The sequence below is a fragment of the Gymnoscopelus braueri genome (assembly GCF_963280865.1).
Source record: "Gymnoscopelus braueri genome assembly, chromosome: 16".
NCBI lineage: Eukaryota > Metazoa > Chordata > Actinopteri > Myctophiformes > Myctophidae > Gymnoscopelus > Gymnoscopelus braueri.
The window spans coordinates 31271753-31297592 of NC_137616.1; the positions used below are offsets into that span (position 1 = coordinate 31271753).

General features: G+C 44.2%; 1 protein-coding gene across 1 annotated transcript in view; it reads right to left on the bottom strand.

Moving 5' to 3' along the window:
• Positions 1 to 25840, bottom strand: part of LOC308103855 (uncharacterized protein) — a 164163-nt gene that overhangs the window by 96832 nt on the left and 41491 nt on the right. The window contains exons 17-21 of the mRNA XM_080454047.1: positions 12963 to 13181; positions 12384 to 12481; positions 8254 to 8312; positions 4820 to 4947; positions 4420 to 4598 (exon numbers count right to left, since the gene is read on the bottom strand). Of these exons, the coding sequence (XP_080310173.1) occupies positions 4420 to 4598; positions 4820 to 4947; positions 8254 to 8312; positions 12384 to 12481; positions 12963 to 13181 (683 nt within the window). The remainder of the gene's footprint in view (positions 1 to 4419; positions 4599 to 4819; positions 4948 to 8253; positions 8313 to 12383; positions 12482 to 12962; positions 13182 to 25840) is intronic.

Below are 25840 nucleotides of genomic sequence, written 5' to 3' on the forward strand. Positions count from 1 at the left end.
GACGGGGGATTCGCACCTGAATCTAGTGGCCACGGGCCTCATTTACGGGTCACCGAGGAAGAGGAGGAGATCTTCACCGGAGCGACGGAGGATCGCTCGCCGAGCACCGGTAAATGCTTGTGTATTAAAAAACAACAAAAAAAATAAACAAAAAACAGCCGAAATGGAAATGAGCCGGCGACCACGACATGGTGGTCTCCGGACAGAACAAAGGCTTTGTGGCGGGCCAAAACCGTCACATGCTAAATGGGTCATGCCAAAATTTTCCTTGATCCACCAGGAGGCGCCACAAGGTAAAACAAAGTCAAACTATTGTCGCAATGACAGCGGGGGCAGCCAAAATGGCCGCCTCCGCTGGACAACACGTGTCGCTAACCAAGATGGCGGCCCCCGCTTACAGACACGTGTTGACAATAAAAATGGCCGTTCCCATGTGCGCAGCCAGTACACAAACACGGTAGTCATGCCAACGAGTGCAGCCAAGATGGCGGCTCATGTAAGTACGACCACAATAACAATCCCCCCCAATCCGTTGTCAATACACATCGAGCGTTGGAAAGAATGCGACGGCAACCCCTGGGTGCTTCGTACAATAGCACAGGGGTACAGGCTGCAGTTTTCCACCCATGTCCGACAGAGTACTTTTGTCACGAGCGAGTGGTCAAGCGGCATTGACGCTGCGAGAGGAGATTGCCTCCCTATTACGCAAGAACGCCGTACGGGAAGTGTTACCGGGAGAAAGCCGGCTCGGTTTCTACTCGAGATACTTCCTGGTCAAGAAGAAAGGGGGAGGATGATGTCCCATCATGGATCTACGAGCTCTCAACAGGTATTTGAAAACTTTCCAGTTCAAAATGTTGACGGCGGCGGCGTTACTACGCTCGGTCCGTCAGGGCGACTGGTGGATCTCAAGGACGCCTACTTTCACATCCCTATTTACCCGCCGCACAGGTAATTCCTGCGGTTCGAGTTCGAGGGTCATGTGTACGAATACCTGGTCCTCCCGTTTGGAATGTCTTTAAGCCCCAGGGTGTTCTTGAAATGCACTCAGGCAGCGATAGCTCCCCTGAGGCAGAGAGGTATTCGCATCGCGAGTTACATTCAGATTCAGATTCCTTTATTAGCCATTGTGTAATACACATAAGAATTTGCTTTGGCAATTACATGATTGTGTTTCGATCTTTTTTCACATATAACATAAAATACCAACAAACACAAAACAACACCGTGCAAGAAAATAGATAAATATAAAGTGTAATAGTGTTCAGTAGTGCAACGTCATTGCCAGTGTCAAGTTTCAGTGACCCTTGGGGGCGGGGGAGAAGGGAAGCCAGACTCAGTGAGCAGCCTGGCAGCTGAGGGGAAGAAGCTGAGTCTGTGGTGTGCTGTGGTGGCCTTCAGCAACCGCATCCTTCTCCCAGAGGGGAGCAGGGTGAGGAGGCCATGGCCAGGGTGGGAGGGGTCAGCCATGATCTTTCTTGCCCTCCTCAGCGCCCTGGAGTCGTGCAAGGACTTGAGGGAGGGCAGGGGACGGCCAATCACCCTCTCTGCGGAACGAATCACCCGCTGCAGCTTGACGAGATCTTTTGCAGCTGCAGCGGGGAACCAGGTGATGATGGAGTGGGTGAGGATGGACTCAATGATGGCCATATAAAAACGGGTCATCATAGCCCTCGACAGTCTGTACTTCCTCAGCTGCCGGAGGAAGAACAGTCTCTGCTGTGCCTTTTTCAGGAGGGCCATGATGTTCAGTTCCCACTTCAGGTCCTGGGAGATGGTAATGCCCAGGAACTTAAAGGACTCCACGGAGTTCTCCAGGGTGCCTCCCAGCATGATGGGAGGGGGAGGGGCTGCGTTCCTCCGGAAATCCACCACCATCTCCACTGTCTTTTGGGCATTTAGCTCCAGATTGTTGCTGCTGCACCACCTACGCAGCCGCTCGATCTCCCTCCTGTAGGCCGACTCGTCCTCCTTGGAGATCAGGCCCACCAAGGTGGTGTCATCTGCAAACTTGAGGAGCTTGACCGGGTGGAGGGAAACACAGCTGTTGGTGTACAGGGAGAACAGTAGTGGGGACAGGACACAGCCCTGCGGGGAACCGGTGCTGGTGGACCTGGAGCTGGAAATGCTCTTCCCCAGCTTCACATGCTGAGACCTGTTGGTTAAAAAGTCCGTAATCCACCTGCAGGTGGAGGCAGGCACTTGCAGCAAGGACAGCTGGTGCTCCAGGATAGATGGTAGGATGGTGTTGAAGGCCGAACTGAAATCGACAAACAGGATCCTGGCATAGTTGCCGGCAGTGTCCAGATGGTGTAGGGCGTAGTGCAGAGCCATGTTCACGGCGTCCTCCGTGGATCGATTTTCTCTCTGCAACGGGTCCAGCCCCCACATTAGTGGATGTCACGTTCTGGTCAAGACGGACAATACCACGACCATGGCCTACATCAACAAGCAGGGAGGCCTGCGGTCTCCTACCTTGGACGGCCTGGCACGGAGGTTGATACTTTGGTGCAACACGCACTTGGAGTCAATCAACGCCTCTCATGTACCTGGACTTCTGAACAGGGGAGCCGATCTTCTGTCCAGAGGCAAGACTCATTTTTCAGAATGGTCTCTGCACCCCGCGGTCGCGAACCAGATCTGGGTCAGGTTCGGGCGGCCCCGGGTGGACCTGTTTGCATCAGAGGAGAATGCGAAATGCTCGCTGTTTTTCTCAATGAAAGGCCAGGCTCCGCTGGGTTTGGACGCCCTGGCGCACGAGTGGCCGGGGGGGCTACTTTATGTGTTCCCTCCGCTGGAGCTGATCCACCCCACTCTGGAACGGATCAGACTCCGGGGCCTGATGGTGCTGCTGGTGGCTCCAGCATGGGGCACTTGGAGGTCGGAGATAGCTCCCCTCCTATACGAGCGACCTTGGCCCCTCCCGCTGTGAGCGGACCTGCTGCAGCAGGCGGGGGGCGAGATTCATCATCCCAGACCTGCAGACCTAGATCTGTGGGTTTGGCCCGTGAGAGGGAAAACTTGACTGCGCCTGGACTTCCACCTAGGGTGGTAGCTACTATTCAGGCCGTTAGGGCACACTCCACTAGGTCCGTCTATGGAGCTAAGTGGGGTGTGTTCGAGGAGTGGTGTTTGGAGCGGTCCCCGATTGTGGTCCCGTTCCAGGCTTCGGTCGCAGACATCCTGACCTTCCTACAGGATAGGTTGGATCTGGGAAACACTTTCTCCACGATCAAAGTATACTTGGCGGCCATCTCGGCCAACCATGTTGGTTTCGATGGGAAAACCCCAGGGAAACAACCACTTGTGTGCCAGTTCATGAAGGGCGCATTGTGTGAACATACTGTCTCAAGGTCTTTGTTTCCCACGTGGGACTTGGTCCTGGTGCTCGACTCACTCTCTCGTCCTCCTTTTGAACCATTGGAGGCGGTGGAACCAAAGTTCCTCACGCTCAAAACGGTACTCTTGGTTGCACTGACAACAGCGAAACGGGTGAGCGATATACATGCCCTATCGGTGGTTCCGGAGTGCAAAAGGTTCGCTGGTGATAACAGTAGGGTTGTTCTTAAGCCCAACCCGGCGTTCATCCCCAAGAACCACCTAGCGGAAAGGCGGTGACTAAGTCTACGCTTTCCCGCTGGATTGTGAAGGCTATTCGCCTGGCGTACACTAGTAGGGGAGCCCCAGTGCCTGACGGCCTGAGAGCGCACTCTACTAGGGGTGTATCGACGTCCTGGGCCCTCTTCAGAGGTGTGTCTATTCAGCAGCGAGTTGGGCGTCTCCATCGACTTTCGCTGCTTTCTACAGCCTGGACGTGGCCGCGTCTTCCATGGCGCACGCAGTCCTGGGTGTGGCTTCCACCTGAAGGTGGGTAGGTGCATAGAACGGCCGTAGGATCTGTTCATGCCCCTGTACTTTAGTGTACGATAGGCAGGCGTCTGGGCCTTAGATGAATAAGGCAGACTTCGGTCTGTCAGGGCCCTCCCCCCCACTAGATTAGACAGGCTGTGCCTGCTTTTTAGTTTATAAGGCACTAAAGGCAGACTTCGGTCTTTCCGGGTCCTTTTGTTGCCTCTGGGGGAGGGACTTCGGAAATGCGTCAGATGGCCCACAGGACCAATGGGATTAGTCCGAGGGAGTTAATGTGAAGCTTCTGTATTCATTACCAGAGGGCGCTGTTCCCATATGTGAACAACTCGTTCACAGTGTTTTTGTATGGGAACTTTGGCACAGGCTGTCAACATACCCAATTTACAGTTGTCTCTAATCAGATGCTGCGTTCATTGACTGTAAGTCTCCAGTCAATGAAGTTGCATTTAACAACTCTAGCATACCTATTATGGGGTGAACATTCAGTGAAAATAGCAGAACTACAAGCTGTAGGCGGTGATTACGGGTTATTAAGTGTCAGTGTGTTACCTGAGACAAAACAAACAGATTCTCAATCGCTTCCAGGACGCACGTGTCTTCTTTAAGATCCCAGTTTCCATCTTCTTTACAAACTGCTGTCCTCTCTCCCACTTCACCAGCTTTGCAACTTTCTTCTGTAACTACGTCCCCAACCTTTCCATCACCAAACTCATCTGAACTACATACATCTAAGGAAAGAAATAAAAGGTTGTCTGACTCCAGCACTGGACTCACAAAACACAAGATATGTTTTCATTGATAGTTTTGTGAAAGTGTTCTCTGTGATTATGCGACAGACTTTTGACACTCCCCTCACCAACAATAATAAAATAACTTAAAATAATTTAAGGGACTATTTGTGTTAATATTTTGCAAATAGAAATGTTTAAATAAGGTATATCATTCTTACCTTCACGTATTATTGTGTATCCATGGTCTGTTTCTATCTTTGTGAAAATATTTTTGCGCAGAGCAGTTAGTTTTGAGTTCTGGATAGAGGTTGCAATCACTCTGCAATCTGCAATGACACTTCCCTCCCTGTGAAAGAAGTTAACAGAATTAATGAATATTGTTGTTGTAAGACCTAGAGCAGTGTTTATCAACCTTTTTTGGGCCAAGGCACACCTGGCTTAGCCAAAAGATCCCAGGGCACACCTAGATATACGGTATATATATATATATATATATATATATATATATATATACACACACACACACACACGCACGCACGCACGCACGCACGCACGCACGCACGCACGCACGCACGCACGCACACACACACACACACACACACACACACACACACACACACACACACACACACACACACACACACACACACACACACACACACACAGAGAGAGAGAGAGATTATTGGGCAGGTATAAAGAAACCTTGACCATTACAAATATATACATCTTTGGCCTACAAATATATACACTTGGGTGAGTGCAATGAATGGAGGAGTCTGAAAACCTTCCCAGAGTAAAACTTCTTTGGTAAGTATATTTGGTACCCAATACACTTCTAATATCTGATAATAATAATATCTAATAATCTGATCCTGATAGCATTATTGCGGACGCATGTGCTGTTGCCCACTACAGACGAACACCAAAACTCTCGCCCCAAAACAGTCACCCCGGGGGAAATCCGGTGATATTCACCTGGTATTCCTAAACGTAACCTCATTAAACTATGCCTAAACCTAACCTTATTCCTAAACGTAACCTCAGTCAAACTAATAATATGGCTAACCGTAAACGTATTTCTAACCTTATCCTCAGTAAAACAAATACAGGAGTACAAGAACCGCTGGTCAGCGAAAAGAAATGGGGGCGAGCGTGTATTGGGGCGAGTTTTCCGGTTATATTATATTGACGGCACGGCGGCTTGAAGTTGCGAGAGATTCTCTCTGTATGTTGACACAAACACACTGGAGCGATTTAGAAGCATTTTATAAGAAAACGAACGCTTATGTTGATTTAACGTTAGTAGGCCTGTATGTGTTTTATTGTTGGACATGCGGCAGGTTAACATGGGCTTGACAGCCCCTCTTCTTCGCGGTTTGGCGGATCTGCTGAACGCCGTATCGGCCCGCTCAGACCCACGGCACTTTCATCCCTGAGTACCTGCCAGGGGAGTACATGTGATGGCCCCATGAAGACAAAGCCACACATTTGCATTCCTATGGGCGAGGGTCGATTGGCTGTGTGTCCGTCCGCAGCGGACTATGAGTTTAAAGGAGAATTCCGGACATTTTAAGTGTTATCTTTGATGTGTCGTTACTCACCTACCGACGTAAACAGTGGCATTGTTTAATTCCAGAGATTCCCCTGTCGTCATATTTTCAACCCCCTCCGTTGTCATAATGGGAGCGCGTGTCATAGGGAAATTCATCTATTATAACCGATGCAAAGTTATTTTTTTCTCTACTACTACTCATTGTGGAGTCTCATGATAGTCAAACATGCAGTGAAAGTTCCTGAGAGGCTACCGCTAATGACGAACGAGCTAACGCTAGTTGCTTGTTTCTCAACATGGCAACACCAAGTTGCCAGGTTCTGGGAGAGAAACAAGCAACTAGCGTTAGCTAGGGTGAGTAACGACACATCAAAGATAACACTTAAAATGTCCGGAATTCTCCTTTAAGGCAGCGGCAGCCTGAGCCCATGTTATTGTTCTCGAGGGGCTGGGTTCACACCTTCTTCAAACGGCGCGGAACACCTCAGCAGTACTCGCGGACCAAAATTGGGACGTTTGCCAGGGTTGATAAACACTGACCTAGAGGCATGGCCAATGCTGTTTCACTATTTTGAGTGGCCAAACGGCATTGGCCACGCCTCCAGGTCTTAAGTTCAGTCATAAGACCTGGTATTTAAGACGCACAAAATAGGGCCCCTTGTGTTTTATTTATTTGACTGTGTATGTATTGTGTCTGAGAATAGCTTTTATTCTATTCTATTCTTAAAGTCCAAGACAATAAAGATCAAGATTGTATTCTTGAGCCCAACAACAAAAAAGGTCAAGGACAATAATGATTTTATTTAATTACATAATCTGTTTTTAGGACTAGTGAACAAAAAAGGAAAGGAGAAAGAAAAGTCGTGCAAATATTTTAGATTTTCTATTTCCTACATAAAGGAGCAGGTGTAAGAGATGACATGAAGGCTTAAATAACTACATTGTTAAAGGGAAATACCACTCATTTTCAACATTGAACGTAATGTCTTTAATACACCTTAGAACTGGATAATTGATTGAGGTCATGTGATCAGTGACATATACGCAGGGTGTACTTTTGGCTGAGGGGGCGGAGCCAAAAGTACACCTAGCGTATGTCACTGATCACATGACCTCAATCAATTATCCAGTCTAAGGCTGCGTGGAGCTTCAGTCTGACATTGGCTCCAGTGTAGGTGATTACAAGGGGGAGGAGATTCGAATTTCCCTAAACCAATCACAAGGGATCCCCACCCCCACCTCCGACTCTTATTGGACAATACATTTTGTACAGAATAAATTTACAACACCAGACCAAGAGGCAGTCCACTCAAAGAGTGGGCGGGGTATATGGTCTGGAACCAGGCTAGCTCTAAGGTGTATTAAAGACATAGTTCAATGTTGAAAATGAGTGGTATTCCCCTTTAAGCATCAAGCACTGCAAAAACCTACCATAATGTTTAATGTGAATCTGCTTAGAAATAACCGAGTGGATCAATGGATAAGAACAAACACATTAACATTGGATTTACTCTACTACATCCACATCTTGGTATCAGAAGACAGCACTTAAGCAGGCAGTCACATGGTGAGCATTTTTTTGCAACCCACAAGGATTACGTTCTAAGGAGTAAATGTTAACATAACACAGATAATGAATGAATTACATTTATTTGTGTCCAATTTTCCTTGCCTCTTCCACACGGACGTAATGGTCTTTCTGGTCTACGATGTGCTGTCACCCGAGCAAACTATTAGTGCAGATGAAAGCGAGCCAGGGCCCTATCTCTACCACTACATTCCTGTCAAATGTGTACTCACTGTACAGTACAACAACATGGACAAACTCCTCCTTTCAAGGATGAATAAGAGTTCTGGCTGTGCAAATCTACCCGGCACAATTTCTTACAGCTGCCTGGATTCCATGTGAACCGTGATCCAAAACTTTCACAAAACCAAAGGTCGCAGGATTTGTTTTCTTTATCTTTCTATTTTGAGTAAATAGTTGTAACTGTAAGTAATTGAAATATTTCTATACTTTTGCTTCAGTGCAGTGCATCAACCTCATCAAGATAAATTCCTCTTATTTGCAAACATACCTAGACAATGAAAATGAAATACCTGAAACCGAGGAGTGTTGCTGATTGGATATCCTTGTCTCCTAAGGCAACAGCTTGAATCTGTTTGAGAAAGGATTATGAATATTTTACAGTTATTCATTAGCAGCAGAGTTTAGAGATTTCAAATATATCTTATGACAAATTCAGAAATGACTGGTGTAATAGTACAGTACAGCAGAACTGTACAAGAAATATAGACGAAGGGACCGTGACATCACCCATTGGTTTACAGACCGGGAGTCCTGGACCCTACAGCATTCCCTTTTCAGAATTCCTTCCATTTAGATAGACAAACGTTGTTATGACAATGTAGCTACAAAAGGTTGCTTAAACGGACTACTAAAATGAATGGAATGTTACATAGTATGACTTTAACAGTAGTTGTACCCAACTCTCTGTTTTGCAAACTTTAACTCTTTCATTGTGTTTTTCTATCTTTCAAGTTCAACTTCTCATCTTACAATAAAATGCACGAAATCTCTGTCTGTAGTTCACATACATCTGTAGATCACATATCTCGACAACTGTCTGACGACCGACTTCGGCACAAATTCGGCACGCGCCACTGTTCATGACAAGTGTCTTTAATACTTAGTAGAGCACCCTTTTGCTGTTGTGGTCGAGTCAAGATTTCAGAGGCAATTATGCGGGCTGCGGGTGAGCGGGTCAGCCGCTCTAAAAAAAAAAAAAAAAAAAAAAAACTATTTTGAACAACATGCTTGTTTATTTAGCCCATGACAATGTTGTGCTACTGTAGACATTTAAAGCGACTTAAAAGAGCACTATATAAATCTGAGCTATTATGATTTTTTTCCCCACCACGGGTCGCGGGGCGGGTTGAGCCATAGATTTATATATGGGTTCGCGGGGCGGGTTGGGTTCCGTGGCGGGGCGGGGCGGGGCGGGTCATGAAAAAACCCGACCCGCACATCACTAGTAGCCAGGAACCAGCTTCTGGCAGCATTCCTGTGGCATTTTAGCCCATTCTTCATGTGTAGTGGCCTCCAGTTCACTAATATTCTGGTGTTTGCATTCTGCAACCGCCTTCTTCAAATACCACCAGAAATGTTTGATCGGGTTCAAGTCAGGAGACTCTTACAGCCAGTCTAGAATCTTCCAGGACTTTATTGTCCTGTCGGAAGGTCCAATGACACCCAGGCTTCAGCTTCCTCACAGACGGCATGATCTTTTCTCCTAGGATTTCCTGTGACTTGATTGAATCCATCTTGCCAACAACATGGTACAGGTTTCCAATGTCAGAGGAGGCAAAGCAGCCCCAGAGCATCACTGTGCCACCCCATGCTTCACTGTAGGCAAGGTGTTCTTTTCTGTATAATGCTTCATTCTTCCTCCTTCATATTACTCACTCAATGTCTTGTTTATGGGAGAGCGCCCCCTGGCGTGATCACAGAAGCATTTATTATACACAAGGATCAAGGTCGCATCAGGCCATGTCAGCAGGGTAGCACCCCCCTTTGTGCTACTTAAGGGACAGCCGTGGCCCAGCGCATTATTTAAATTTTCCTTCTCGCAGATATCACAGAGCACGTATCTCTGTCTGACCAACAGTCAAGTAGTTTAATAGTTCACTAATAGGACAGGAGCGTATCTTGAGATTTTAGCAGCATTTCAAAAATCGGTGGCTATTCTGTTTAGCTTCAACACTAACACTTCCTTGAGCTGCATAAGCTGCGTTCTAGCTTTGGTTCACGCTGACCTTCGCCACATTTTAGACTGGATGTGACTGCACCGCCCCTGGCGCATGTAGCCCTCAGTGTGGGTTCCAGACAAGGTGGTAACCCTGCATAGGGTTACCACTTCGAGAAATAACTATGGGTTACAAACGTAACCCCAGTTATTTGAGTATTACGAGTGAGGTGTCTCGCCGAAACGCCCTTCTTGCATGATAAGTGAGGAAGAAAAATGCTTATCTTGAATGGCGCGGCGGGCCACGGCAGTGCCTTATGTAGCACAAAGGGGGTGGTACCCTGCTGATGGGGCCTGGTGCGACCATGATCCAGCCAATGAATTGTCCGGAAGTGTATAATGATATATAAATAAATGCATCTCTGATCACGCCAGGGGGCGCTCCGCCATAAGCGAGACATCTCGCTCGTAATACTCAAATAACCAGGGTTACATGTGTAACCAATAATTTTGTTTCATCACTCCAGAAAATTGAATTTTTCCAAAAATTCTGTGACTTATGCATATGGTTTTGAGCATTTTGGAGTGGGCCTTTCTGTACTTTTGGATCAGTAGCAGGGCAGGAATTTCACGGAGGCCATGGCCGTTGTTGCCCCTCAGCTTGGCCTTGTGCCCCTAAAAAAAATGGCATGCCCTGAGGCCACAGTGGCCTTAATGCCCTAGCTGACTGTAGCACTTTCTCCTCTGTTTCTTCCTTAAATTCAATTAATTCTTTCAATGGACTAAACTCTTGTTTTATTTGATGGCCTTCCTGCCCTGGCATTTGGCCTTTGTGCCCTCTAAAAATGGACAACACCAAAGGCCAAGTGGCCTTGCCCCTAAAATGACGAAATTCCAGGCCTGGTGTACATGTTGGAGTTCAGGCATGGAGCCCTTATTGTGAAAACTGGAACCTCAGTGCCTGTTGCTACCAAGTCTTGCTGCAGGTATTTTGCAGTTGCTTTTTTGACCATCTGCTCCTCAAGAATCTGGTGGCAGCCATTGATAACTTTCTGCCACATCCAGGTAGTGCAGCCACTGTTCCTTTAACTTTCAACGTGTGAATTATGCTTCCAAAGAAAGGCTTTGTTTTGGAGGAAGTCCTGGAAGATTCTACAGTGGCTATCACAGTCTCCTGACTTCAACCTCATAGAACATCTCTTATGGGATTTTAAGAAGGCGGTTTCAAAACACAAATCCAAGAATACAGTATGAGTGAGGCCTTTGCACATGAGGAATTGGCTAAGATTCCTCATAAATGCTGCCAGAAGCTGGTGTTTGGCTATGCGTCACGTTTGCAGCAGGTCATAACAGCAAAAGGGTGCTCTACTAAGTATTAAAGACACTTGTCACGAACAGTTTGAATAATTCTGACACTGTAGTATTTTGTGTTGAATTTGGAGAAACCAGTCATTATATTAGTTTTGTTGAGCTATTAACATTGTTCTTGTTTGTTTATTTCATACAGTTGACAATAAACCAGATTTGCAATTTTGAGTGCAACTTCATGCTTTTAAATCTATATCATACAAATTATTGAATTCTATATTCTTGGTACAATATTCCTCTCAAATGCTTATTCTACTGAGCATATTAGCTTTTATTTGCTTTCAGCAAGTCCACACAGTTTCTCCAGGAACAGCGTTTTTTTCTAGTTGAAATAGTATTTTTCTGTGGAGTTTATATGCCTACTGCACGCTTATTTCAGAGCACAGCACGCTCTGATTTATTGTATGCTCTGTGTGCAGTAGCATCAAAGTTGAGATTTTCACACGTTTTTTGTTGTTGCTGTCGAGCATCACAACGCTGTGGAAAAGCACAGAGACACCCGTCTCCATACTGTAGGCTTTACATTGAAACTCAACGCTCAATAAAAACGTGCCAGTTGATGTAAATTAAGCATAAGTCGGTGGCCATTACATCACAGGTCATGAAGATGATGGAGCGGCTACTCCTTCTCCCAGGTTAAACATGCTGTGGAGTGTGGACCCCCTGTAGTTCTTCTACCAGAAGCAGATATTAGTGGATGATGCCATCCACTACCTGCTTCATGACCACAGTATGTATTACAACATACTAAGATCTTCTGGTTAGTTTGTCAGTGATGCAGGACATCTGTGCATCCACCTGCCTTAGAGATTGTCTCTCAGCAGGAGGGACTGTATGGTGTAGAAGGCGCTGGAGAAATCAAATAGTATGATTCTCAGAGCACCGCCCAGCTTATGCAAGTGAGAGTAGAAGGAAGGAAGGAAGGAAGGAAGGATGCAAGTATGTAGATGTCTGTCTGTCTGTCTATCTGTGTCTGTCTATGCACATAATGTGAACATGAGAATGAGATGCACACACACACACACACACACACACACACACACACACACACACACACACACACACACACACACACACACACACACACACAGAGAGAGAGAGAGGGAAAAGACTCACAGATTCATTGATATTGATGAAGAACTTCTTAGACTTGTTATTGAGAGTGTCCTCATATTCACGGTCGATCCTGAATGTAAAGTCCTGCGTCTTGAAGGCTAAAACAAAAGCCATTATGATTAATATATTTCCACAGAGGCAACATCCTATATTACAATTGAGAAAAGTCAGCACTTCCTGTCCCCCGCTGAAGCCACCCCCCTGAAGCCATTTCATTGTTTCAGTATCAACACAACAACAACATATCACATGTCACTACAACACTAGCCACAACGTGCACACTACATTTACGCATTGTTTTGTCCACTTTCCATTGCTCTCTATACATTTGCCTCTTTGTAGCATAATTATTGTCCTACAACAATTTTTTTTTTGACACAGTAGCGACCACACTTGGCCCACACAGACATAATACTGTGTGTGTGTGTGTGTGTGTGTGTGTGTGTGTGTGTGTGTGTGTGTGTGTGTGTGTGTGTGTGTGTGTGTGTGTGTGTGTGTGTGTGTGTGTGTGTGTGTGTGTGTACTATTTTTTTAGAACACAATTACTGTCATTCTCTTCAACTGCTGTGTGATACCTACTTGGTGGTATTGTTGGTGGTGGTGTTGTTGGTGGTGGTGGTGTTGGTGGTGGTGGTGTTGTTGTTGTTGTTGTTGGTGGTGGTGGTGGTGTTGGTGGTGGTGGTGGTGGTGTTGTTGTTGGTGGTGGTGGTGTTGTTGTTGTTGGTGGTGTTGTTGTTGTTGGTGGTGGTGTTGTTGTTGTTGGTGGTAGTGTTGTTGTCGGTTCAGTAGTTGTTGAATCTGTAATGATATATTTCATATACATTTGTAATGACAAGTGATCATTATCATTTAAAAAAAAAAAAAAATCTAAACAATTTAGTCTGTTGGAGATTATTCAGATTAATACATCGTTTTTAGATTTTAAGTCTTGTTGCTGCTCTGTACCTGCAATGAACTGATACGGAAAGCTGGGATTCCCAGCACATGAGTCAGCATATGGTGTCACTGTGATGGTATAGGTCTGGCCACAGTGCATGTTGGGTATCTGACAGCTGGTACTGTTGGTGTAGCAGTAATATATGTGTCCATCCTGGCCCACCACTGTCACGTTGTAAGCTGTGGCACTGGGGCTTCCCACCCAGGTCACATGGGTTGAGTTGGGACACACCAGACTGGCAGTAACGTTATATGGGGCACACGGGGCTGGGAAGAGAAAGAAAAAAAAGTAAGAAAGTGAATGAGAATCATCTTTATTGTCACATCACAGGTTTACAGGTGTAAAAAGTGAGTGAAATTTGTTATAGTGCAAGCTCCATCGTTTTTGTTTGAATCTCAAAGTTAATAAGGAGAAATGGGGCAACTTATTTTTTCCTTCCACCCTTTACTCAATGCATGCATTCATCCATAACTAGATTTTTAATCATTCAATTGAATTAAGTTGACTCCCAGAGAGAAAAAAAAATCATCATTACGGTGTCTTTGGTGAACATCTCACCTGTTTTCAGATCCACAGCTGAACTTGGTTGACTGTGACAAACTCTGTCCAAAGCTACAACAGTGACAGAGTAGTTTTCACCACAGTATAGATCAGTGAAAGAGCAGGAGTTTGCATTGCTTGAGTTACAGGTGTGGATGTGTCCATGTGTTGTTGCTGTTGCTATGTACATGTCTGCTCCTGTGTCAGGGGACCAGGACACTGTGCTAACCCCGCATAATGTAGAAACAGAAACATTACTGGGTGGGCAGGGACCTGGAGAAATAAGAGGGAAGAAGTGGAGAAAAATAAAGTTTATTCTCTTTGGCGCTTTTTTGAACTGAACACATACAAGGTATGTGGAGGATATTTTAATTAGTATGATAGAATTTGTCTGTTGGAGATTATTCAGATTAGTACATCGTTTTTAGATTTTAACTCTTGTTGCTGCTCTGTACCTGCAATGAACTGATAAGGAGTGCTGGGATTCCCAGCACATGAGTCAGCATATGGTGTCACTGTGATGGTATAGTTCTGGCCACAGTGCATGTTGGGTATCTGACAGCTGGTACTGTTGGTGTAGCAGTAATATATGTGTACATTCTGGCCCACCGCTGTCACGTTGTAAGCTGTGGCACTGGGGCTTCCCAACCAGGTCACATGGGTTGAGTTGGGACACACCAGACTGGCAGTAACGTTATATGGGGCACACGGGACTGGGAAGAGAAAGAAAAAAAGAGTAAGAAAGTGAATGAGAATCATCTTTATTGTCACATCACAGGTTTACAGGTGTAAAAAGTGAGTGAAATTTGTTATCGCGCAAGCTCCATCGTTTTTTTTTTTATCTCAAAGTTAATAAGGAGAAATGGGGAAACTTATTTTTCCCTTCCACCCTTTAATCAATGCATGCATTCATCCATAACTAGATTTTTAATCGTCCAATTGAATTAAGTTGACTCCCAGAGAGAAAAAACTAATCAGCATTACGGTGTCTTTGGTGAACATCTCACCTGTTTTCAGATCCACAGCTGAACTTGGTTGACTGTGACAAACTCTGTCCACAGCTACAACAGTGACAGAGTAGTTTTCACCACAGTATAGATCAGTGAAAGAGCAGGAGTTTGCATTGCTTGAGTTACAGGTGTGGATGTGTCCATGTGTTGTTGCTGTTGCTATGTACATGTCTGCTCCTGTGTCAGGGGACCAGGACACTGTGCTAACCCCGCATAATGTAGAAACAGAAACATTACTGGGTGGGCAGGGACCTGGAGAAATAAGAGGGAAGAAGTGGAGAAAAATAAAGTTTATTCTCTTTGGCGCTTTTTTGAACTGAACACATACAAGGTATGTGGAGGATATTTTAATTAGTATGATAGAATTTATCTGTTGGAGATTATTCAGATTAGTACATCGTTTTTAGATTTTAACTCTTGTTGCTGCTCTGTACCTGCAATGAACTGATAAGGAGTGCTGGGATTCCCAGCACATGAGTCAGCATATGGTGTCACTGTGATGGTATAGTTCTGGCCACAGTGCATGTTGGGTATCTGACAGCTGGTACTGTTGGTGTAGCAGTAATATATGTGTACATTCTGGCCCACCGCTGTCACGTTGTAAGCTGTGGCACTGGAGCTTCCCAACCAGGTCACATGGGTTGAGTTGGGACACACCAGACTGGCAGTAACGTTATATGGGGCACACGGGACTGGGAAGAGAAAGAAAAAAAGAGTAAGAAAGTGAATGAGAATCATCTTTATTGTCACATCACAGGTTTACAGGTGTAAAAAGTGAGTGAAATTTGTTATCGCGCAAGCTTCATCGTTTTTTTTTTTATCTCAAAGTTAATAAGGAGAAATGGGGCAACTTATTTTTCCCTTCCACCCTTTAATCAATGCATGCATTCATCCATAACTAGATTTTTAATCGTCCAATTGAATTAAGTTGACTCCCAGAGAGAAAAAACAAATCAGCATTACGGTGTCTTTGGTGAACATCTCACCTGTTTTCAGATCCACAGCTGAACTTGGTTGACTGTGACAACCTCTGTCAACAGCTACAACAGTGACAGAGTAGTTTTCGCCACAGTGTAGATCATTGAAAGAGCAGGAGTTTGCATTGCTTGAGTTACAGGTGTGGATGTGTCCATGTGTTGTTGCTGTTGCTATGTACATGTCTGTTCCTGTGTCAGGGGACCAGGACACTGTGCTAACCCCGCATAATGTAGAAACAGAAACATTACTGGGTGGGCAGGGACCTGGAGAAATAAGCGGGAAGAAGTGGAGAAAAATAAAGTTTATTCTCTTTGGCGCTTTTTTGAACTGAACACATACAAGGTATGTGGAGGATATTTTAATTAGTATGATAGAATTTGTCTGTTGGAGATTATTCAGATTAGTACATCGTTTTTAGATTTTAACTCTTGTTGCTGCTCTGTACCTGCAATGAACTGATAAGGAGTGCTGGGATTCCCAGCACATGAGTCAGCATATGGTGTCACTGTGATGGTATAGTTCTGGCCACAGTGCATGTTGGGTATCTGACAGCTGGTACTGTTGGTGTAGCAGTAATATATGTGTACATTCTGGCCCACCGCTGTCACGTTGTAAGCTGTGGCACTGGGGCTTCCCAACCAGGTCACATGGGTTGAGTTGGGACACACCAGACTGGCAGTAACGTTATATGGGGCACACGGGACTGGGAAGAGAAAGAACAAAAGAGTAAGAAAGTGAATGAGAATCATCTTTATTGTCACATCACAGGTTTACAGGTGTAAAAAGTGAGTGAAATTTGTTATCGCGCAAGCTCCATCGTTTTTTTTTTTATCTCAAAGTTAATAAGGAGAAATGGGGAAACTTATTTTTCCCTTCCACCCTTTAATCAATGCATGCATTCATCCATAACTAGATTTTTAATCGTCCAATTGAATTAAGTTGACTCCCAGAGAGAAAAAACTAATCAGCATTACGGTGTCTTTGGTGAACATCTCACCTGTTTTCAGATCCACAGCTGAACTTGGTTGACTGTGACAAACTCTGTCCACAGCTACAACAGTGACAGAGTAGTTTTCACCACAGTATAGATCAGTGAAAGAGCAGGAGTTTGCATTGCTTGAGTTACAGGTGTGGATGTGTCCATGTGTTGTTGCTGTTGCTATGTACATGTCTGCTCCTGTGTCAGGGGACCAGGACACTGTGCTAACCCCGCATAATGTAGAAACAGAAACATTACTGGGTGGGCAGGGACCTGGAGAAATAAGAGGGAAGAAGTGGAGAAAAATAAAGTTTATTCTCTTTGGCGCTTTTTTGAACTGAACACATACAAGGTATGTGGAGGATATTTTAATTAGTATGATAGAATTTATCTGTTGGATATTATTCAGATTAGTACATCGTTTTTAGATTTTAACTCTTGTTGCTGCTCTGTACCTGCAATGAACTGATAAGGAGTGCTGGGATTCCCAGCACATGAGTCAGCATATGGTGTCACTGTGATGGTATAGTTCTGGCCACAGTGCATGTTGGGTATCTGACAGCTGGTACTGTTGGTGTAGCAGTAATATATGTGTACATTCTGGCCCACCGCTGTCACGTTGTAAGCTGTGGCACTGGGGCTTCCCAACCAGGTCACATGGGTTGAGTTGGGACACACCAGACTGGCAGTAACGTTATATGGGGCACACGGGACTGGGAAGAGAAAGAAAAAAAGAGTAAGAAAGTGAATGAGAATCATCTTTATTGTCACATCACAGGTTTACAGGTGTAAAAAGTGAGTGAAATTTGTTATCGCGCAAGCTCCATCGTTTTTTTTTATTATCTCAAAGTTAATAAGGAGAAATGGGGCAACTTATTTTTCCCTTCCACCCTTTACTCAATGCATGCATTCATCCATAACTAGATTTTTAAACGTCCAATTGAATTAAGTTGACTCCCAGAGAGAAAAAAACAAATCAGCATTACGGTGTCTTTGGTGAACATCTCACCTGTTTTCAGATCCACAGCTGAACTTGGTTGACTGTGACAACCTCTGTCAACAGCTACAACAGTGACAGAGTAGTTTTCGCCACAGTGTAGATCATTGAAAGAGCAGGAGTTTGCATTGCTTGAGTTACAGGTGTGGATGTGTCCATGTGTTGTTGCTGTTGCTATGTACATGTCTGCTCCTGTGTCAGGGGACCAGGACACTGTGCTAACCCCGCATAATGTAGAAACAGAAACATTACTGGGTGGGCAGGGACCTGGAGAAATAAGAGGGAAGAAGTGGAGAAAAATAAAGTTTATTCTCTTTGGCGCTTTTTTGAACTGAACACATACAAGGTATGTGGAGGATATTTTAATTAGTATGATAGAATTTGTCTGTTGGAGATTATTCAGATTAGTACATCGTTTTTAGATTTTAACTCTTGTTGCTGCTCTGTACCTGCAATGAACTGATAAGGAGTGCTGGGATTCCCAGCACATGAGTCAGCATATGGTGTCACTGTGATGGTATAGTTCTGGCCACAGTGCATGTTGGGTATCTGACAGCTGGTACTGTTGGTGTAGCAGTAATATATGTGTACATTCTGGCCCACCGCTGTCACGTTGTAAGCTGTGGCACTGGGGCTTCCCAACCAGGTCACATGGGTTGAGTTGGGACACACCAGACTGGCAGTAACGTTATATGGGGCACACGGGACTGGGAAGAGAAAGAAAAAAAGAGAAAGAAAGTGAATGAGAATCATCTTTATTGTCACATCACAGGTTTACAGGTGTAAAAAGTGAGTGAAATGTGTTATCGCGCAAGCTCCATCGTTTTTTTTTTATCTCAAAGTTAATAAGGAGAAATGGGGAAACTTATTTTTCCCTTCCACCCTTTAATCAATGCATGCATTCATCCATAACTAGATTTTTAATCGTCCAATTGAATTAAGTTGACTCCCAGAGAGAAAAAACTAATCAGCATTACGGTGTCTTTGGTGAACATCTCACCTGTTTTCAGATCCACAGCTGAACTTGGTTGACTGTGACAACCTCTGTCAACAGCTACAACAGTGACAGAGTAGTTTTCGCCACAGTGTAGATCATTGAAAGAGCAGGAGTTTGCATTGCTTGAGTTACAGGTGTGGATGTGTCCATGTGTTGTTGCTGTTGCTATGTACATGTCTGCTCCTGTGTCAGGGGACCAGGACACTGTGCTAACCCCGCATAATGTAGAAACAGAAACATTACTGGGTGGGCAGGGACCTGGAGACATAAGAGGGAAGAAGTGGAGAAAAATAACGTTTATTCTCTTTGGCGCTTTTTTGAACTGAACACATACAAGGTATGTGGAGGATATTTTAATTAGTATGATAGATTTGTCTGTTGGAGATTATTCAGATTAGTACATCGTTTTTAGATTTTAAGTCTTGTTGCTGCTCTGTACCTGCAATGAACTGATAAGGAGTGCTGGGATTCCCAGCACATGAGTCAGCATATGGTGTCACTGTGATGGTATAGTTCTGGCCACAGTGCATGTTGGGTATCTGACAGCTGGTACTGTTGGTGTAGCAGTAATATATGTGTACATTCTGGCCCACCGCTGTCACGTTGTAAGCTGTGGCACTGGGGCTTCCCAACCAGGTCACATGGGTTGAGTTGGGACACACCAGACTGGCAGTAACGTTATATGGGGCACACGGAACTGGGAAGAGAAAGAAAAAAAGAGTAAGAAAGTGAATGAGAATCATCTTTATTGTCACATCACAGGTTTACAGGTGTAAAAAGTGAGTGAAATTTGTTATCGCGCAAGCTCCATCGTTTTTGTTTGAATCTCAAAGTTAATAAGGAGAAATGGGGCAACTTATTTTTCCCTTCCACCCTTTAATCAATGCATGCATTCATCCATAACTAGATTTTTAATCGTCCAATTGAATTAAGTTGACTCCCAGAGAGAAAAAAACAAATCAGCATTACGGTGTCTTTGGTGAACATCTCACCTGTTTTCAGATCCACAGCTGAACTTGGTTGACTGTGACAACCTCTGTCAACAGCTACAACAGTGACAGAGTAGTTTTCGCCACAGTGTAGATCATTGAAAGAGCAGGAGTTTGCATTGCTTGAGTTACAGGTGTGGATGTGTCCATGTGTTGTTGCTGTTGCTATGTACATGTCTGCTCCTGTGTCAGGGGACCAGGACACTGTGCTAACCCCGCATAATGTAGAAACAGAAACATTACTGGGTGGGCAGGGACCTGGAGAAATAAGAGGGAAGAAGTGGAGAAAAATAAAGTTTATTCTCTTTGGCGCTTTTTTGAACTGAACACATACAAGGTATGTGGAGGATATTTTAATTAGTATGATAGAATTTGTCTGTTGGAGATTATTCAGATTAGTACATCGTTTTTAGATTTTAACTCTTGTTGCTGCTCTGTACCTGCAATGAACTGATAAGGAGTGCTGGGATTCCCAGCACATGAGTCAGCATATGGTGTCACTGTGATGGTATAGTTCTGGCCACAGTGCATGTTGGGTATCTGACAGCTGGTACTGTTGGTGTAGCAGTAATATATGTGTACATTCTGGCCCACCGCTGTCACGTTGTAAGCTGTGGCACTGGGGCTTCCCAACCAGGTCACATGGGTTGAGTTGGGACACACCAGACTGGCAGTAACGTTATATGGGGCACACGGGACTGGGAAGATAAAGAAAAAAATAGTAAGAAAGTGAATGAGAATCATATTATTGTCACATCACAGGTTTACAGGTGTAAAAAGTGAGTGAAATTTGTTATCGCGCAAGCTCCATCGTTTTTTTTATCTCAAAGTTAATAAGGAGAAATGGGGAAACTTATTTTTCCCTTCCACCCTTTAATCAATGCATGCATTCATCCATAACTAGATTTTTAATCGTCCAATTGAATTAAGTTGACTCCCAGAGAGAAAAAACTAATCAGCATTACGGTGTCTTTGGTGAACATCTCACCTGTTTTCAGATCCACAGCTGAACTTGGTTGACTGTGACAACCTCTGTCAACAGCTACAACAGTGACAGAGTAGTTTTCGCCACAGTGTAGATCATTGAAAGAGCAGGAGTTTGCATTGCTTGAGTTACAGGTGTGGATGTGTCCATGTGTTGTTGCTGTTGCTATGTACATGTCTGCTCCTGTGTCAGGGGACCAGGACACTGTGCTAACCCCGCATAATGTAGAAACAGAAACATTACTGGGTGGGCAGGGACCTGGAGACATAAGAGGGAAGAAGTGGAGAAAAATAACGTTTATTCTCTTTGGCGCTTTTTTGAACTGAACACATACAAGGTATGTGGAGGATATTTTAATTAGTATGATAGATTTGTCTGTTGGAGATTATTCAGATTAGTACATAGTTTTTAGATTTTAAGTCTTGTTGCTGCTCTGTACCTGCAATGAACTGATAAGGAGTGCTGGGATTCCCAGCACATGAGTCAGCATATGGTGTCACTGTGATGGTATAGTTCTGGCCACAGTGCATGTTGGGTATCTGACAGCTGGTACTGTTGGTGTAGCAGTAATATATGTGTACATTCTGGCCCACCGCTGTCACGTTGTAAGCTGTGGCACTGGGGCTTCCCAACCAGGTCACATGGGTTGAGTTGGGACACACCAGACTGGCAGTAACGTTATATGGGGCACACGGGACTGGGAAGAGAAAGAAAAAAAGAGTAAGAAAGTGAATGAGAATCATCTTTATTGTCACATCACAGGTTTACAGGTGTAAAAAGTGAGTGAAATTTGTTATCGCGCAAGCTCCATCGTTTTTGTTTGAATCTCAAAGTTAATAAGGAGAAATGGGGCAACTTATTTTTCCCTTCCACCCTTTAATCAATGCATGCATTCATCCATAACTAGATTTTTAATCGTCCAATTGAATTAAGTTGACTCCCAGAGAGAAAAAACTAATCAGCATTACGGTGTCTTTGGTGAACATCTCACCTGTTTTCAGATCCACAGCTGAACTTGGTTGACTGTGACAAACTCTGTCAACAGCTACAACAGTGACAGAGTAGTTTTCGCCACAGTGTAGATCATTGAAAGAGCAGGAGTTTGCATTGCTTGAGTTACAGGTGTGGATGTGTCCATGTGTTGTTGCTGTTGCTATGTACATGTCTGCTCCTGTGTCAGGGGACCAGGACACTGTGCTAACCCCGCATAATGTAGAAACAGAAACATTACTGGGTGGGCAGGGACCTGGAGAAATAAGAGGGAAGAAGTGGAGAAAAATAAAGTTTATTCTCTTTGGCGCTTTTTTGAACTGAACACATACAAGGTATGTGGAGGATATTTTAATTAGTATGATAGAATTTGTCTGTTGGAGATTATTCAGATTAGTACATCGTTTTTAGATTTTAACTCTTGTTGCTGCTCTGTACCTGCAATGAACTGATAAGGAGTGCTGGGATTCCCAGCACATGAGTCAGCATATGGTGTCACTGTGATGGTATAGTTCTGGCCACAGTGCATGTTGGGTATCTGACAGCTGGTACTGTTGGTGTAGCAGTAATATATGTGTACATTCTGGCCCACCGCTGTCACGTTGTAAGCTGTGGCACTGGGGCTTCCCAACCAGGTCACATGGGTTGAGTTGGGACACACCAGACTGGCAGTAACGTTATATGGGGCACACGGGACTGGGAAGATAAAGAAAAAAATAGTAAGAAAGTGAATGAGAATCATATTATTGTCACATCACAGGTTTACAGGTGTAAAAAGTGAGTGAAATTTGTTATCGCGCAAGCTCCATCGTTTTTTTTATCTCAAAGTTAATAAGGAGAAATGGGGCAACTTATTTTTCCCTTCCACCCTTTAATCAATGCATGCATTCATCCATAACTAGATTTTTAATCGTCCAATTGAATTAAGTTGACTCCCAGAGAGAAAAAACTAATCAGCATTACGGTGTCTTTGGTGAACATCTCACCTGTTTTCAGATCCACAGCTGAACTTGGTTGACTGTGACAACCTCTGTCAACAGCTACAACAGTGACAGAGTAGTTTTCGCCACAGTGTAGATCATTGAAAGAGCAGGAGTTTGCATTGCTTGAGTTACAGGTGTGGATGTGTCCATGTGTTGTTGCTGTTGCTATGTACATGTCTGCTCCTGTGTCAGGGGACCAGGACACTGTGCTAACCCCGCATAATGTAGAAACAGAAACATTACTGGGTGGGCAGGGACCTGGAGACATAAGAGGGAAGAAGTGGAGAAAAATAACGTTTATTCTCTTTGGCGCTTTTTTGAACTGAACACATACAAGGTATGTGGAGGATATTTTAATTAGTATGATAGATTTGTCTGTTGGAGATTATTCAGATTAGTACATAGTTTTTAGATTTTAAGTCTTGTTGCTGCTCTGTACCTGCAATGAACTGATAAGGAGTGCTGGGATTCCCAGCACATGAGTCAGCATATGGTGTCACTGTGATGGTATAGTTCTGGCCACAGTGCATGTTGGGTATCTGACAGCTGGTACTGTTGGTGTAGCAGTAATATATGTGTACATTCTGGCCCACCGTTGTCACGTTGTAAGCTGTGGCACTGGGGCTTCCCAACCAGGTCACATGGGTTGAGTTGGGACACACCAGACTGGCAGTAACGTTATATGGGGCACACGGGACTGGGAAGAGAAAGAAAAAAAGAGTAAGAAAGTGAATGAGAATCATCTTTATTGTCACATCACAGGTTTACAGGTGTAAAAAGTGAGTGAAATGTGTTATCGCGCAAGCTCCATCGTTTTTTTTTTATCTCAAAGTTAATAAGGAGAAATGGGGAAACTTATTTTTCCCTTCCACCCTTTAATCAATGCATGCATTCATCCATAACTAGATTTTTAATCGTCCAATTGAATTAAGTTGACTCCCAGAGAGAAAAAACTAATCAGCATTACGGTGTCTTTGGTGAACATCTCACCTGTTTTCAGATCCACAGCTGAACTTGGTTGACTGTGACAACCTCTGTCAACAGCTACAACAGTGACAGAGTAGTTTTCGCCACAGTGTAGATCATTGAAAGAGCAGGAGTTTGCATTGCTTGAGTTACAGGTGTGGATGTGTCCATGTGTTGTTGCTGTTGCTATGTACATGTCTGCTCCTGTGTCAGGGGACCAGGACACTGTGCTAACCCCGCATAATGTAGAAACAGAAACATTACTGGGTGGGCAGGGACCTGGAGACATAAGAGGGAAGAAGTGGAGAAAAATAACGTTTATTCTCTTTGGCGCTTTTTTGAACTGAACACATACAAGGTATGTGGAGGATATTTTAATTAGTATGATAGATTTGTCTGTTGGAGATTATTCAGATTAGTACATAGTTTTTAGATTTTAAGTCTTGTTGCTGCTCTGTACCTGCAATGAACTGATAAGGAGTGCTGGGATTCCCAGCACATGAGTCAGCATATGGTGTCACTGTGATGGTATAGTTCTGGCCACAGTGCATGTTGGGTATCTGACAGCTGGTACTGTTGGTGTAGCAGTAATATATGTGTACATTCTGGCCCACCGCTGTCACGTTGTAAGCTGTGGCACTGGGGCTTCCCAACCAGGTCACATGGGTTGAGTTGGGACACACCAGACTGGCAGTAACGTTATATGGGGCACACGGGACTGGGAAGAGAAAGAAAAAAAGAGTAAGAAAGTGAATGAGAATCATCTTTATTGTCACATCACAGGTTTACAGGTGTAAAAAGTGAGTGAAATTTGTTATCGCGCAAGCTCCATCGTTTTTGTTTGAATCTCAAAGTTAATAAGGAGAAATGGGGCAACTTATTTTTCCCTTCCACCCTTTAATCAATGCATGCATTCATCCATAACTAGATTTTTAATCGTCCAATTGAATTAAGTTGACTCCCAGAGAGAAAAAACTAATCAGCATTACGGTGTCTTTGGTGAACATCTCACCTGTTTTCAGATCCACAGCTGAACTTGGTTGACTGTGACAAACTCTGTCAACAGCTACAACAGTGACAGAGTAGTTTTCGCCACAGTGTAGATCATTGAAAGAGCAGGAGTTTGCATTGCTTGAGTTACAGGTGTGGATGTGTCCATGTGTTGTTGCTGTTGCTATGTACATGTCTGCTCCTGTGTCAGGGGACCAGGACACTGTGCTAACCCCGCATAATGTAGAAACAGAAACATTACTGGGTGGGCAGGGACCTGGAGAAATAAGAGGGAAGAAGTGGAGAAAAATAAAGTTTATTCTCTTTGGCGCTTTTTTGAACTGAACACATACAAGGTATGTGGAGGATATTTTAATTAGTATGATAGAATTTGTCTGTTGGAGATTATTCAGATTAGTACATCGTTTTTAGATTTTAACTCTTGTTGCTGCTCTGTACCTGCAATGAACTGATAAGGAGTGCTGGGATTCCCAGCACATGAGTCAGCATATGGTGTCACTGTGATGGTATAGTTCTGGCCACAGTGCATGTTGGGTATCTGACAGCTGGTACTGTTGGTGTAGCAGTAATATATGTGTACATTCTGGCCCACCGCTGTCACGTTGTAAGCTGTGGCACTGGGGCTTCCCAACCAGGTCACATGGGTTGAGTTGGGACACACCAGACTGGCAGTAACGTTATATGGGGCACACGGGACTGGGAAGATAAAGAAAAAAATAGTAAGAAAGTGAATGAGAATCATATTATTGTCACATCACAGGTTTACAGGTGTAAAAAGTGAGTGAAATTTGTTATCGCGCAAGCTCCATCGTTTTTTTTATCTCAAAGTTAATAAGGAGAAATGGGGAAACTTATTTTTCCCTTCCACCCTTTAATCAATGCATGCATTCATCCATAACTAGATTTTTAATCGTCCAATTGAATTAAGTTGACTCCCAGAGAGAAAAAACTAATCAGCATTACGGTGTCTTTGGTGAACATCTCACCTGTTTTCAGATCCACAGCTGAACTTGGTTGACTGTGACAACCTCTGTCAACAGCTACAACAGTGACAGAGTAGTTTTCGCCACAGTGTAGATCATTGAAAGAGCAGGA